The sequence below is a fragment of the Pseudoliparis swirei genome, chromosome 7 (genome assembly GCF_029220125.1).
Source record: "Pseudoliparis swirei isolate HS2019 ecotype Mariana Trench chromosome 7, NWPU_hadal_v1, whole genome shotgun sequence".
NCBI classification, from domain to species: Eukaryota; Metazoa; Chordata; class Actinopteri; order Perciformes; family Liparidae; genus Pseudoliparis; species Pseudoliparis swirei.
Window position 1 is genome coordinate 30,999,169 of NC_079394.1, and position 14,716 is coordinate 31,013,884.

A 14,716-nucleotide genomic window follows, 5' to 3' on the forward strand; every position below is an offset into this window, starting at 1 on the left:
TGAGAGAAGAGCTCGGGATACAACAACAACAACAACAACAACAACAAGCGAGGAGGAGGAGCAGCAGCTGGGCTCCAGGAGACTCCTTCCTTCCATATGTCAGTCAACCGGCTCCATGGCGGGGAGCTAGCTCGTTAGCTCGCGGCTAGCGGACTCACCCGCCGCTGGGAGACAGGAAGTCCGCCTCCTCGTCGTCTGCCCCGAACATCTTCGGCGTCTGGAGCCTCTTTCAGTTCATGAAACCAGGGCGAACGTGAGCTAGCTGCGTCTCCATGGTGTTGGAGGAGCACTTCCTCTTCCTGGGGATCAGCTGACTCTCCACCTGACCCGAGGCCGCTTCGCCCCGCGGCCGCTAGAGGGCGCCAGAGGGCCCATCGCTCCTCAAGAGGCCACGAGATGGGATTAAAAGGTGGTGAACCCTGACCTTTGACCTCAGGGAAGGGATTAGAGGGAAACATCACCTCGTAAAAGAATAATTACATTCATGTGGCAGATATGACACAAAAAAAGAAGTCACACATATTAACTAACTTTTGGATTGTTTATTTGTGAGATGTTGACGTGTGGATGGAGATACTTTCTGCTCCTTTTGTTAACATTTGGTAAACACATCATTTAATTTGTTCAGAGGAGAATCCTGACTATATATTAGTCATATGTGTTGCTATGGCAACATATTTATGACTAGAAAATATTATTGCTTTCGTTTATGTATTTACCTTTATTTATTTATTTAACTATTACTTAATTTTCTATACACTTTGATAAGGGGTTGAAAGGCTCATCAGCTCATATTACCACGACTGTAAGTGATATAGTTTATTTTAAAGAAATAAGCCAATCAAAAGCAATTTGGCAAATCTCACCAATTGAAAGTGTCCCATGTGATGCTGTGTTTCCCTGTGGAATAAAACCATCAGTGTGTGTGTGTACTCCCACCAACCTATCAAACGTGTTCCTCTCATCATCGCGGTACAAACCGGTCTCATTGATAAAAACACAGCCACACGTCCTCCATGTTAACTTCATGAAACATCTCAACATCATTCACACCTCACACCCTAGAGCTGAGGGAGTCAGTGAGGATGACGTCCTGACCTCCAGGTCGGCTCTCTAGCGCCACCACGAGTTTCACGTGTCCCAAAATCTTCCAAATCTCGACCTTCTCTGACTTCACTGACGTTGAATTCAAGAATCCATCACTGGGCTGCCGACCAATCGGCTCCTCAGAAAACCTTGCAGCTGCTTTTCATTCACCTCCAAAAGGGTTGAGCAATGTGTGGTTACCGCTGCATGACACCATGTAAACAATGTGAAACCATGTAAACAATGTACAGTAAACAATGTGAAACCATGTTAACAATGTACAGTAAACAATGTACAGTAAACAATGGGAACAATGTAAACAATGTACAGTAAACAATGTACAGTAAACAATGGGAACAATGTGAACAATGGGAACAATGGGAACAATGGGAACAATGGGGTGGTTCTCAGTGTCTTGTGTTCTCGTGTATTTGGTTGCTTGTTGAATCCGTTGAGCAGATCTTGAGCGTGATGATGTCATCGGGTCACATGACCTTGAGTCCCACTCAGAGTCTCACCGGTCCACTCCCCACTGGACTCTTAAATATAAGCCATCTTCTTTACTCTCTCACAGTATTTACACATCATCACCTTACAATATATTTGACGTTAGATTTCTGGCATTTTAACTATCAAAAAATATACAAAACAAAATGGCGTCCGTCGCCGCTGTCGGCCGGCGTCGCGTTAGCGAGAGCCGCGCGACTTCCTGTTGCGCTTCGCTCGCTGCGCGGCCGGGAAGCGGGTGAACTCAAAGTGTTTGCTCTGGTCGGTGTTGGGGAAGGGGGGCGGGCCCGTGTGCAGCCGCTTGATGAAGTGGACCTCCCGCTGGTTCTCCCGGGTCCTGGAGGCCTTGACGGGCCGCCCCTTCCTGCTGAACGCCACGTACCAGCCCCGCCGCTTGGCGTTCTGGAAGGCCGTGTAGTTGTTCTCCAGGACGATCTCCGTGAAGATGCAGTCCCTGCTCCGGCCGTTGGGCTGCGGCAGGAGACGGAGAAGAGGTTCTTGAGTTGAAACACGAGCAGACAGAGCCGAAACAGAGCAGACAGAACAGACACAGAGCAGACACAGAGCAGACAGAACAGACACAGAGCAGACACAGAGCAGACAGAGAGCAGACAGAACAGACACAGAGCAGACACAGAGCAGACAGAACAGACACAGAGCAGACAGAACAGACACAGAGCAGACACAGAGCAGACACAGAGCAGACAGAGAGCAGACAGAGAGCAGACACAGAGCAGACACAGAGCAGACACAGAGCAGACAGAACAGACACAGAGCAGACACAGAGCAGACAGAACAGACACAGAGCAGACACAGAGCAGACACAGAGCAGACAGAGAGCAGACAGAGAGCAGACACAGAGCAGACAGAGAGCAGACAGAGAGCAGACACAGAGCAGACAGAACAGACACAGAGCAGACACAGAGCAGACAGAACAGACACAGAGCAGACACAGAGCAGACACAGAGCAGACAGAGAGCAGACAGAGAGCAGACACAGAGCAGACACAGAGCAGACAGAACAGACACAGAGCAGACACAGAGCAGACAGAACAGACACAGAGCAGACACAGAGCAGACACAGAGCAGACAGAGAGCAGACAGAGAGCAGACACAGAGCAGACACAGAGCAGACACAGAGCAGACAGAACAGACACAGAGCAGACACAGAGCAGACAGAACAGACACAGAGCAGACAGAACAGACACAGAGCAGCATCTGACAGGTAGAGGGCCACCAGAAGGATCTTCTCATCTAACTCTTAGCAACATGCTCATAAGCCTTGAGAATATGTGGAGACACGATGACATCATCACGTCAGAGACACGATGACATCATCACGTCAGAGACACGATGACATCATCACGTCAGAGACACGATGACATCATCACGTCAGAGACGCACACAGCTGTTCAGATGGTCTTCTCTTCTCGTGCAGACTTGTCTCTCTTCCTATTGGCTGAGCTGTGGTTGTTGTCTGTTGTGTGATTGACAGGTTACACCACCACACAGCGGCTCACAGCCGGTTGACCTTTGACCTGGCTCATAGACGTGATTCATGAGCCCTCAGTGCTGCCTCTCAAGTGACGAGACGTGAGTCTCTCTGATTGGTCCTCGTGTGACGGTGGGTTCAGGTGTCACCCTCTCTACAGCTGCTCTGTTGTCAATTAAAATGTTTCCGTCATAGAGATGACTGGACACACGCTATAACTTCACTTAACAATGAGCTTCATGTTGCCATGGCAACCAGACAACACAGGTGACGTGTGCGGTACCTTCCCAACCAGCTTTCCCCTCCGGCTCACACACAGGTAGAGACCGCTCTCTGCTCCTCGGATCCTCACACGACTCCCAAAGGTGTCCGTCTCCACGAAGAGACGAGCTGCAGGAGAGAGTGGGGGGGGGAGGGGAGAGAGGGAGGAGAGAGGAGAGGAGGGGGAGGGAGGAGAAGGTCAAGACAAGCAACTCATATTTTGTCGACACTTCTTTCTAACAAACACACATATATTAATATATATATATATATTAACATAATATATATATTAATATAATATATATATATTAACATAATATCTATATTAATATATTAATATAATATATATATAATATGAATATATGTATATATATATAATAATATAATATACATATATTAATATAATATATATACTGTATATACATATTAATATGATATATATCTAATATTAATATAATATATATCAATATATATATACATATTAATATTATATATATATATTCATATTATATATATATATATTAATATGATATATATCTAATAGTAATATAATATATATATTAATATATATATATACATATTAATATTTTATATATTAATATTATATATAATATTTATATATATATATTATGTTACCTGTATGTTACCTGTTACTATCATTATGTGCTTTTATTATGTTACCTGTATGTTACCTGTTACTATCATTATGTGCTTTTATTTTGTAGTAATGATAATTGAGGAGGTGATACAGCCTGACACAGAAACTGCTGAGTCATCAGGAGCCTGTAAGTATCTCAGAATACACATCGTCCTGCAGTCACTGTGTCTTAACCGGGCGTAGCATCGTGTGTGTGTGTGTGTGTGTGTGTGTGTGTGTGTGTGTGTGTGTGTGTGTGTGTGTGTGTGTGTGTGTGTGTGTGTGTGTGTATTGGGGCTGTGGAGACAATGGTGGCGTCCTAATCAGCCTCTTCCTCGCCAGAGACCTCATGGATGCAGCAGGAGGCCCAATTACCACAGAGGCTGAGCACACTCCCACAGGGAGGCGCGAGGAGGAGGAGGAGGAGGAGGCGCTCCCAGCAGGGGGCCTTGAGGCTCCACCGTCAGGCACCCCAGAAGTCCTGGAGTCCTGTGACGGACCTCTTAGAGAGTCCACTACGAGAGCAGGACCGGCTCTGTTGCGCAATAGCTGGTCACACATCATCCCAGACAGGAAGTGGTTTTACATCCTGGTCCTTTGAGGCCTCTGACGGGCAGGTGAGACCACAATGAGGTGTGAACCTCTCCCATTAGTACACGTCACACCCTCACAGGGTCAATACACAGCCGGGCGTCCTCTCCATCAGGAGGAGAGACCGGCAGAACCACTGGAATCCACAAGCACCCCGAAACCAGAGCAATGCATTGTGGGGGAAAACAATGTAACCCACAGCGCTGAGCCACCAGTGTCTGATTTTGAGTAGAATATAGACAATTAAGCTTATGAACTTACATTTATATTGAATTGAATATTTATTAAATAACTATTTTTACAGGATTTTGTAACCTTTACAGAAAATCAACGTCAACGAAGTGACCATATATGGTTCCTCTCCGATAATGGATCCTAATATGAAATATATTTAGAGAAATCTCACGTATACCCCCTAGAGGACCTTCAGGTACCCCCTAGAGGACCTTCACGTACCCCCTAGAGGACCTTCACGCACCCCCTGAAGGACCTTCGCGTACCCCCTAGAGGACCTTCACGTACCCCCTGAAGGACCTTCACGTACCCTCTAGAGGGCCTTCACGTACCCCCTGAAGGACCTTCAGGTACCCCCTAGAGGACCTTCACGTACCCCCTAGAGGACCTTCACGTACCCCCTAGAGGACCTTCAGGTACCCCCTAGAGGACCTTCACGTACCCCCTAGAGGACCTTCACGTACCCACTAGAGGACCTTCAGGTACCCCCTAGAGGACCTTCACGTACCCCCTAGAGGACCTTCACGTACCCACTAGAGGGCCTTCATGTACCCTCTAGAGGGCCTTCATGTACCCCCTAGAGGGCCTTCAGGTACCCCCTAGAGGGCCTTCATGTACCCCCTAGAGGACCTTCATGTACCCTCTAGAGGGCCTTCATGTACCCCCTAGAGGGCCTTCCCGTACCCCCTGAAGGACCTTCGCGTACCCCCTGAAGGACCTTCAGGTACCCCCTAGAGGACCTTCACGTACCCCCTAGAGGACCTTCAGGTACCCCCTAGAGGGCCTTCAGGTACCCCCTGAAGGACCTTCAGGTACCCCCTAGAGGACCTTCACGTACCCCCTGAAGGACCTTCGCGTACCCCCTAGAGGACCTTCAGGTACCCCCTAGAGGACCTTCACGTACCCCCTAGCGGACCTTCAGGTACCCCCTAGAGGGCCTTCACGTACCCTCTAGAGGGCCTTCATGTACCCCCTGAAGGACCTTCAGGTACCCCCTAGAGGACCTTCACGTACCCCCTAGAGGACCTTCATGTACCCCCTAGAGGACCTTCAGGTACCTCCTAGAGGGCCTTCATGTACCCCCTAGAGGGCCTTCCCGTACCCCCTGAAGGACCTTCGCGTACCCCCTGAAGGACCTTCAGGTACCCCCTAGAGGACCTTCACGTACCCCCTAGAGGACCTTCACGCACCTCTAGAGGGCCTTCACGCACCCCTAGAGGACCTTCACGTACCCCTGAAGGACCTTCACACCCCTAGAGGGCCTTCAGGTACCCCCTAGAGGACCTTCACGTACCCCCTAGCGGACCTTCAGGTACCCCCTAGAGGGCCTTCACGTACCCTCTAGAGGGCCTCCACGCACTTCCCTAGAGGACCTTTACGTACCCCCTAGAGGACCTTCACGTACCCTCTAGAGGGCCTTCAGGTACCCCCTAGAGGACCTTCACGCACCCCTAGAGGACCTTCACGCACCCTAGAGGACCTTCACGCACCCCTAGAGGGCCTTCAGGTACCCCCCTAGAGGACCTTCACGTACCCTCTAGAGGGCCTTCACGCACCTAGAGGACCTTCAGGTACCCCTAGGGGCCCTTCACGCACCTCTAGAGGGCCTTCAGGTACCCCTAGAGGACCTTCACGCACTCCCCTAGAGGACCTTCACGTACCCCCTAGAGGGCCTTCACGTACCCCCTAGAGGGCCTTCAGGTACCCCCTAGAGGGCCTTCACGTACCTCCTAGAGGACCTTCAGGTACCCCCTAGAGGACCTTCAGGTACGCCTAGAGGGCCTTCAGGTACCCCTAGAGGACCTTCACGTATACCCCCTAGAGGGCCTTCACGTACCCCCTAGAGGGCCTTCACGTACCCCCTGAAGGACCTTCGCGTACCCCCTAGAGGACCTTCAGGTACCCCCTAGAGGACCTTCACGTACCCCCTAGAGGACCTTCAGGTACCCCCTAGAGGGCCTTCACGTACCCCCTAGAGGACCTTCACGTACCTTCTAGAGGGCCTTCAGGTACCCCCTGAAGGACCTTCAGGTACCCCCTAGAGGACCTTCACGTACCCCCTAGAGGACCTTCAGGTACCCCCTAGAGGGCCTTCATGTACCCCCTAGAGGACCTTCACGTACCCTCTAGAGGGCCTTCATGTACCCCCTAGAGGGCCTTCCCGTACCCCCTGAAGGACCTTCGCGTACCCCCTGAAGGACCTTCAGGTACCCCCTAGAGGACCTTCACGTACCCTCTAGAGGGCCTTCACGTACCCCTAGAAGACCTTCAGGTACCCCTAGAGGGCCTTCATGTACCCCCTAGAAGACCTTCAAGTACCCCAAGAGGACCTTCACGCACTTCTGAAGGACCTTCGCACCCCTAGAGGACCTTCAGGTACCCCTAGAGGACCTTCACGCACCCCTGAAGGACCTTCAAGTACCCCTAGAAGACCTTCAGGTACCCCTAGAGGGCCTTCATGTACCCCCTAGAAGACCTTCAAGTACCCCAAGAGGACCTTCAGGTACCCCCTAGAGGGCCTTCACGTACCCCCTAGAGGACCTTCACGTACCCCCTAGAGGGCCTTCACGTACCCTCTAGTGGACCTTCAGGTACCCCCTAGAGGACCTTCACGTACCCCCTAGAGGACCTTCACGTACCCTCTAGAGGGCCTTCAGGTACCCCCTAGAGGACCTTCACGCACCTCTAGAGGACCTTCACGTACCCCTAGAGGACCTTCACGACCCTCTAGAGGGCCTTCAGGTACCCCCTAGAGGACCTTCACGTACACCCTAGAGGACCTTCAGGTACCCCCTAGAGGACCTTCACGTACCCTCTAGAGGACCTTCACGTACCCCCTAGAGGACCTTCACGTACCCTCTAGAGGGCCTTCAGGTACCCCCTAGAGGACCTTCACGTACCCTCTAGAGGACCTTCAGGTACCCCCTAGAGGACCTTCACGTACCCTCTAGAGGGCCTTCAGGTACCCCCTAGAGGACCTTCACGTACCCCCTAGAGGACCTTCACGTACCCCCCTAGAGGACCTTCAGGTACCCCCTAGAGGGCCTTCAGGTACCCCCTAGAGGACCTTCACGTACCCCCTAGAGGGCCTTCAGGTACCCCCTAGAGGGCCTTCACGTACCCCCTAGAGGGCCTTCATGTACCCCCTAGAGGGCCTTCAGGTACCCCCTAGAGGACCTTCAGGTACCCCCTAGAGGACCTTCACGTACCCCCTAGAGGACCTTCAGGTACCCCCTAGAGGGCCTTCAGGTACCCCCTAGAGGACCTTCACGTACCCCCTAGAGGGCCTTCAGGTACCCCATAGAGGGCCTTCACGTACCCCCTGAAGGACCTTCAGGTACCCCATAGAGGGCCTTCACGTACCCCCTGAAGGACCTTCAGGTACCCCCTAGAGGGCCTTCAGGTACCCCATAGAGGGCCTTCACGTACCCCCTGAAGGACCTTCAGGTACCCCCTAGAGGGCCTTCACGTACCCCCTAGAGGGCCTTCAGGTACCCCCTGAAGGACCTTCAGGTACCCCCTAGAGGACCTTCAGGTACCCCATAGAGGGCCTTCACATACCCCCTGAAGGACCTTCAGGTACCCCCTAGAGGACCTTCAGGTACCCCATAGAGGGCCTTCACGTACCCCCTAGAGGGCCTTCACGTACCCCCTGAAGGACCTTCAGGTACCCCCTAGAGCAGAGGTCCCCAACCTTTTTTGAGCCACGGACCGGTTCCGTGTCAGAAATTATTTTCACGGACCGGCAATATAAATGACGTCATAAAAATGACGTCATACAATTATATGAAGGGCATAAAGTGCCAAAACTACAACTCATCATTACGCCGAGTGTGAGCCGTGCTTGTTGACCTGCAACGAGTCGCTGATGGAGACGGCGACACAGACGTGTGTTTGGTCCGCTGCTCCTAACTGAGTTCTGGTCGCTGTCATTAGAACACAGAGTTGTTGTGTGAAATGTCCCTTAAGGCCACCGTCATTTGCATCTCCAACACATTTTTTTCTAGCTCGGACGGGCTCGATTCACCGGGTGGGTTTGTTTACAAATGGGTTGCAGGTCTATTCTATTGCAGTCGGGTCTTTTGTGGTTGGAGTACCGCTCAAACACTTTTAAAAGCCTCTTCCACCCGGTCAACGTCTGAAACATGTAGAATGTTCCGCTGTTCACTCGCCCACACAGCAGCGACTTTATCGGCCAACTTGAAAACAGTTGTCATTTCCCTGAAGTGACAGAATTCATTGAGCAGGTTGAATATGTTTTAAGATTCTTTGTCACTGAAATGTGCCGCCAGCAGAGGGTTCGGCGCGTGAGACTCGCCTGCAGCGATAAACCACAACTTTAAGACTCCTGAACGCGGCTCAGACACACGGGTGGATCCGCTCCTTTTTCAAAATAATATATTTTTCCGACTGATTAAAGAAAAAAAATTTAAAACTAGAGGGCCTTCAGGTACCCCCTAGAGGACCTTCACGTATACCCCCTAGAGGGCCTTCACGTACCCCCTAGAGGGCCTTCAGGTACCCCCTAGAGGGCCTTCACGTACCCCCTAGAGGGCCTTCAGGTACCCCCTAGAGGGCCTTCATGTACCCCCTAGAGGGCCTTCAGGTACCCCCTAGAGGGCCTTCAGGTACCCCCTAGAGGGCCTTCAGGTACCCCCTAGAGGGCCTTCAGGTACCCCCTAGAGGACCTTCACGTACCCCCTAGAGGGCCTTCAGGTACCCCCTAGAGGGCCTTCATGTACCCCCTAGAGGGCCTTCACGTACCCCCTAGAGGACCTTCAGGTACCCCCTAGAGGGCCTTCACGTACCCCCTAGAGGGCCTTCAGGTACCCCCTAGAGGACCTTCACGTACCCCCTAGAGGGCCTTCAGGTACCCCCTAGAGGGCCTTCAGGTACCCCCTAGAGGGCCTTCACGTACCCCTAGAGGGCCTTCAGGTACCCCCTAGAAGACCTTCACGTACCCCTAGAGGGCCTTCAGGTACCCCCTAGAAGACCTTCACGTACCCCTAGAGGGCCTTCAGGTACCCCCTAGAAGACCTTCACGTACCCCTAGAGGGCCTTCACGTACCCCCCCCCACTCACCGAACACGTCCCCGTCCTCGGCGGTGGCGGAGACCCGGGGCCCCGGGATCTGGACGTGCTTGCCGCTGGTGCGGCTGTAGAGCTGGTAGACCCGGACCTGGCGGCGACTCAGCGGGTCCGGCGCGCCGCCGCGCTGCGCGCTCACGTACTGCTTAAAAGTAGGAGACGGGTGACTCTCCCCCTTCTCATGCACAGGGAGAAATGAAATGCATCACGTGTTTCTGGCCTGAGACCGGAGGATACACATCACATTAATGATGAGTTACGGTCCTCACCTGAGCGTGGCTCCACAGCACGAGGAGGTGAAACGATCTGCAGGGGCGCACAAGAAGTCAGCCACGTGATGACACACACACACACACACACACACACACGCGCGCGCGCTCTCTCGGGGTCTTACATGTACAGGCAGCGCTGGTTGAGTCCGTACATCCTGGGCTCAGGAGTCCCGGGAGGACGCGGAGCTCCCACGGTGTCGCGCGCTCCCTCACCTGTCCATGCGCACCGGGGCGGGTTCACCTCACCGGGCGCAGAGGGGGGGGGGGCCGCAGGAGAGCCGCGCCACGGGCCATCACCAGAGGGTCGGGCCCGGGCTGCAGGTCCTCCTGGGCTCGGTGCAGGTCCTGGTCCCGGTGCGGGTCCTTCTGGGCTCGGTGCAGGTCCTGGTCCCGGTGCGGGTCCTTCTGGGCTCGGTGCAGGTCCTGGTCCCGGTGCGGGTCCTTCTGGGCTCGGTGCAGGTCCTGGTCCCGGTGCGGGTCCTTCTGGGCTCGGTGCAGGTCCTGGTCCCGGTGCGGGTCCTTCTGGGCTCGGTGCAGGTCCTGGTCCCGGTGCGGGTCCTCCGGGCTGCTGCTGCGTCTGTCTCGGGTGAGGCTGCTCACTGGCTTCAGGAGAAGTCCCTCCCTGAAGCCCTCCTGGTGTGGGTGGGCACCACTGAGGCCCCTGTGGGGGTCTACTGAGGACCCTGTGGGGGTCTACTGAGGACCCTGAGAGGGTCTACCGAGGACCCTGTGGGGGTCTACTGAGGACCCTGTGGGGGTCTACTGAGGACCCTGAGAGGGTCTACTGAGGACCCTGTGGGGGTCTACCGAGGACCCTGAGAGGGTCTACCGAGGACCCTGTGGGTCTACTGATGTGGGTTCAGAGTCCTAAATGGAGCTGGTCCTCAGAGTCCTCCTGCCCCCCTTACTGTAGCTTTGTATTTCAGAGTGAGGAGCCTAATGACACCTTATGACCCACACACACACACACACACTTCCCTTTTATCTGCTCACTGGTCACACTTACAGAGAGAAAAACATATGATGAAGACAAAAGGTTTGTTTCATCTTCACAGGAATCAACAAGAGGAGGAGGAGGAGGAGGAGGAGAGGAGAGGAAAGAGAGGGAAGAGGAGGAGAGGAGGAGGAGAGAGGAGAAAAGAAGGAGAGGAAGGAGGAGAAGTATCCTCCTCTTCGTCGCCTCCTCTTCGTCCCCTCCTCTATGTCTCCTCACATGGTAGCTCCTCCCACCAGGTGTACCTCACATGGAAGCTCCTCCCACCAGGTGTACCTCACATGGTAGCTCCTCCCACCAGGTGTACCTCACATGGTAGCTCCTCCCACCAGGTGGTTTGTGTTCCTTTTCTTCGTTTCGCTTCCCACTCGGACGTCATCAGGCCAGATGAGACGTCATTCCTCCAGGATATGATATGACCTCCACAGGACGCCGCTAACGGCACGTTGCTAACGGCACGTTGCTAATTGGACGTTGCTAACGGCACGTTGCTAATTGGACGTTGCTAACGGGACGTTGCTAATTGGACGTTGCTAAAAGGACGTTGCTAACGGGACGTTGCTAAAAGGATGTTGCTAACAGCACATTGCTAATGGGACGTTGCTAAAAGGACGTTGCTAACGGGACCTCGCCTCGTTGTCCTCTCAACAGACCTTAGAGAAAGAAAAGGAGTTTCCTTCGACTATATTTTCTTTTCTTCTTCTTCTCCGTGACGTCCGTCAGCAGCCCTGAGGCGTCACACCAGCCTCACGCCCTCATGGCGCGACTCCTCCCCCTCAGAGCGCCCAGCAGCTGGACCTCAGTGCTGTTCACCGTCCCCATCAATATGTCTTTGTAGAAAATGTCATGAATTAAACGGAAGAAAAAGTTCTTCACAGACTTTTTGAGCGATTGCCAAATCCCCCATGATGCCCGGCGGCGGCCCAGTGGAGGAGAACTGGTGGTCTCCAACAGCTCCGACCACGTCGTAAACATCTCGCCATAAAGAGCAACTGGCCACTTCTGTGTGACCCTGCACAAACAGGGAGGGTCCAGTGGGTGGTCCCCTCGACGAACGACCCCGGAGCAGGAGAGCGGTTTCCTCTCGGCCGACCGGCGCCGCGTCACGCCCAGAGGTCAACGGGGCGCCTGACCCTTCGGTATCGGCCGGCCATTTGCAAGCCGACCATTTGAGCTCGCCAAATTTGACACAGCTGACGCGGGCAATAAATTTGAACTAGTCCCCCCCCCCTTCATCCATAAGTGCTGTGGCCTGGAAAGCCTTTGAACACACACACACACACACACACACACACACACACACACACACACACTCATGGCTGAGGAGGATGTTGGAGAGCTGTTGCTGGACGGTCACGTCGTCCCTGAGCGTCGGGACGTCCACCAGGTGAAACCCGAGATGCTGATCCGTGATTAACGCCTACAGGCCACGAGGACACGCCGGCTTCAGGCCTTCAGACCTTCAGACCTCACACAGGGACTCACAGGGACTCACAGGGACTCACAGGGACTAACAGGGACTAACAGGGACTCAAAGGGACTCAAAGGGACTCACAGGGACTCACAGGGACTCAAAGGGACTCACAGGGACTCACAGGGACTCACAGGGACTAACAGGAACTCAAAGGGACTCAAAGGGACTCACAGGGACTAACAGGGACTCACAGGGACTCACAGGGACTAACAGGGACTCACAGGGACTCACAGGGACTCACAGGGACTAACAGGGACTCACAGGGACTCAAAGGGACTCACAGGGACTCACAGGGACTCACAGGGACTCACAGGGACTAACAGGGACTAACAGGGACTCAAAGGGACTCAAAGGGACTCACAGGGACTCACAGGGACTCACAGGGACTAACAGGAACTCAAAGGGACTCAAAGGGACTCACAGGGACTAACAGGGACTCAAAGGGACTCAAAGGGACTCACAGGGACTCACAGGGACTAACAGGGACTCACAGGGACTCACATGGACTCACAGGGACTCAAAGGGACTCACAGGGACTCACAGGGACTCAAAGGGACTCACAGGGACTCAAAGGGACTCAAAGGGACTCACAGGGACTCACAGGGACTCAAAGGGACTCACAGGGACTCACAGGGACTCAAAGGGACTCAAAGGGACTCACAGGGACTCACAGGGACTCAAAGGGACTCACAGGGACTCACAGGGACTCACAGGGACTCAAAGGGACTCACAGGGACTCACAGGGACTCACAGGGACTCACAGGGACTCACAGGGACTCAAAGGGACTCACAGGGACTCACAGGGACTCACAGGGACTCACAGGGACTCAGGGACTCACAGGGACTCACATGGACTCAAAGGGACTCACAGGGACTCACAGGGACTAACAGGGACTCACAGGGACTCACAGGGACTCACAGGGACTAACAGGGACTAACAGGGACTCAAAGGGACTCAAAGGGACTCACAGGGACTCACAGGGACTCAAAGGGACTCAAAGGGACTCACAGGGACTCACAGGGACTCAAAGGGACTCACAGGGACTCACAGGGACTCACAGGGACTAACAGGGACTCACAGGGACTCAGGGACTCACAGGGACTCACAGGGACTCACAGGGACTCAAAGGGACTCAAAGGGACTCACAGGGACTCACAGGGACTAACAGGGACTCAAAGGGACTCAAAGGGACTCACAGGGACTCACAGGGACTCAAAGGGACTCACAGGGACTCAAAGGGACTCAAAGGGACTCACAGGGACTCACAGGGACTCAAAGGGACTCACAGGGACTCAAAGGGACTCAAAGGGACTCACAGGGACTCAAAGGGACTCACAGGGACTCACAGGGACTCAAAGGGACTCACAGGGACTCACAGGGACTCAAAGGGACTCAAAGGGACTCACAGGGACTCACAGGGACTCAAAGGGACTCACAGGGACTCACAGGGACTCAAAGGGACTCACAGGGACTAACAGGGACTCAAAGGGACTCAAAGGGACTCACAGGGACTCAAAGGGACTCACAGGGACTCAAAGGGACTCAAAGGGACTCAAAGGGACTCACAGGGACTCACAGGGACTCACAGGGACTCAAAGGGACTCACAGGGACTAACAGGGACTCAAAGGGACTCACAGGGACTCACAGGGACTCAAAGGGACTCACAGGGACTAACAGGGACTCAAAGGGACTCACAGGGACTCACAGAGACTCAAAGGGACTCAAAGGGACTCACAGGGACTCAGGGACTCAAAGGGACTCAAAGGGACTCACAGGGACTCACAGGGACTAACAGGGACTCAAAGGGACTCACAGGGACTCACAGGGACTCACAGGGACTCAAAGGGACTCAAAGGGACTCACAGGGACTCACATGGACTCAAAGGGACTCACAGGGACTCACAGGGACTCAAAGGGACTCACAGGGACTCAAAGGGACTCACAGGGACTCAGGGACTCACAGGGACTCAAAGGGACTCACAGGGACTAACAGGGACTCAAAGGGACTCAAAGGGACTCACAGGGACTCACAGGGACTCAAAGGGACTCACAGGGACTAACAGGGACTCAAAGGGACTC

At 53.7% G+C, this 14,716-nt stretch overlaps 2 protein-coding genes across 2 annotated transcripts in view; both read right to left on the reverse strand.

Annotated features, from left to right (window-relative positions):
- LOC130196146 (FK506-binding protein 15-like) overlaps positions 1-303 on the reverse strand; it is a 24,324-nt gene extending 24,021 nt beyond the window's left edge. The window contains 1 exon segment of the mRNA XM_056418028.1: positions 159-303. Coding sequence (XP_056274003.1) covers positions 159-208 — 50 coding nt within the window. The 5' untranslated portion in view covers positions 209-303.
- Positions 304-1,773: 1,470 nt separating this feature from the next.
- On the reverse strand, positions 1,774-10,321 carry fgf17 (fibroblast growth factor 17). The gene is made up of 5 exons (XM_056418364.1): positions 10,290-10,321; positions 10,165-10,201; positions 9,890-10,070; positions 3,368-3,474; positions 1,774-2,064 (listed from the first exon to the last, which is right to left on the reverse strand). Exons 1-5 carry the CDS (start codon positions 10,319-10,321, stop codon positions 1,774-1,776), a joined length of 648 nt encoding a protein of 215 aa, XP_056274339.1.
- Between the last annotated feature and the right edge of the window lie 4,395 nt (positions 10,322-14,716).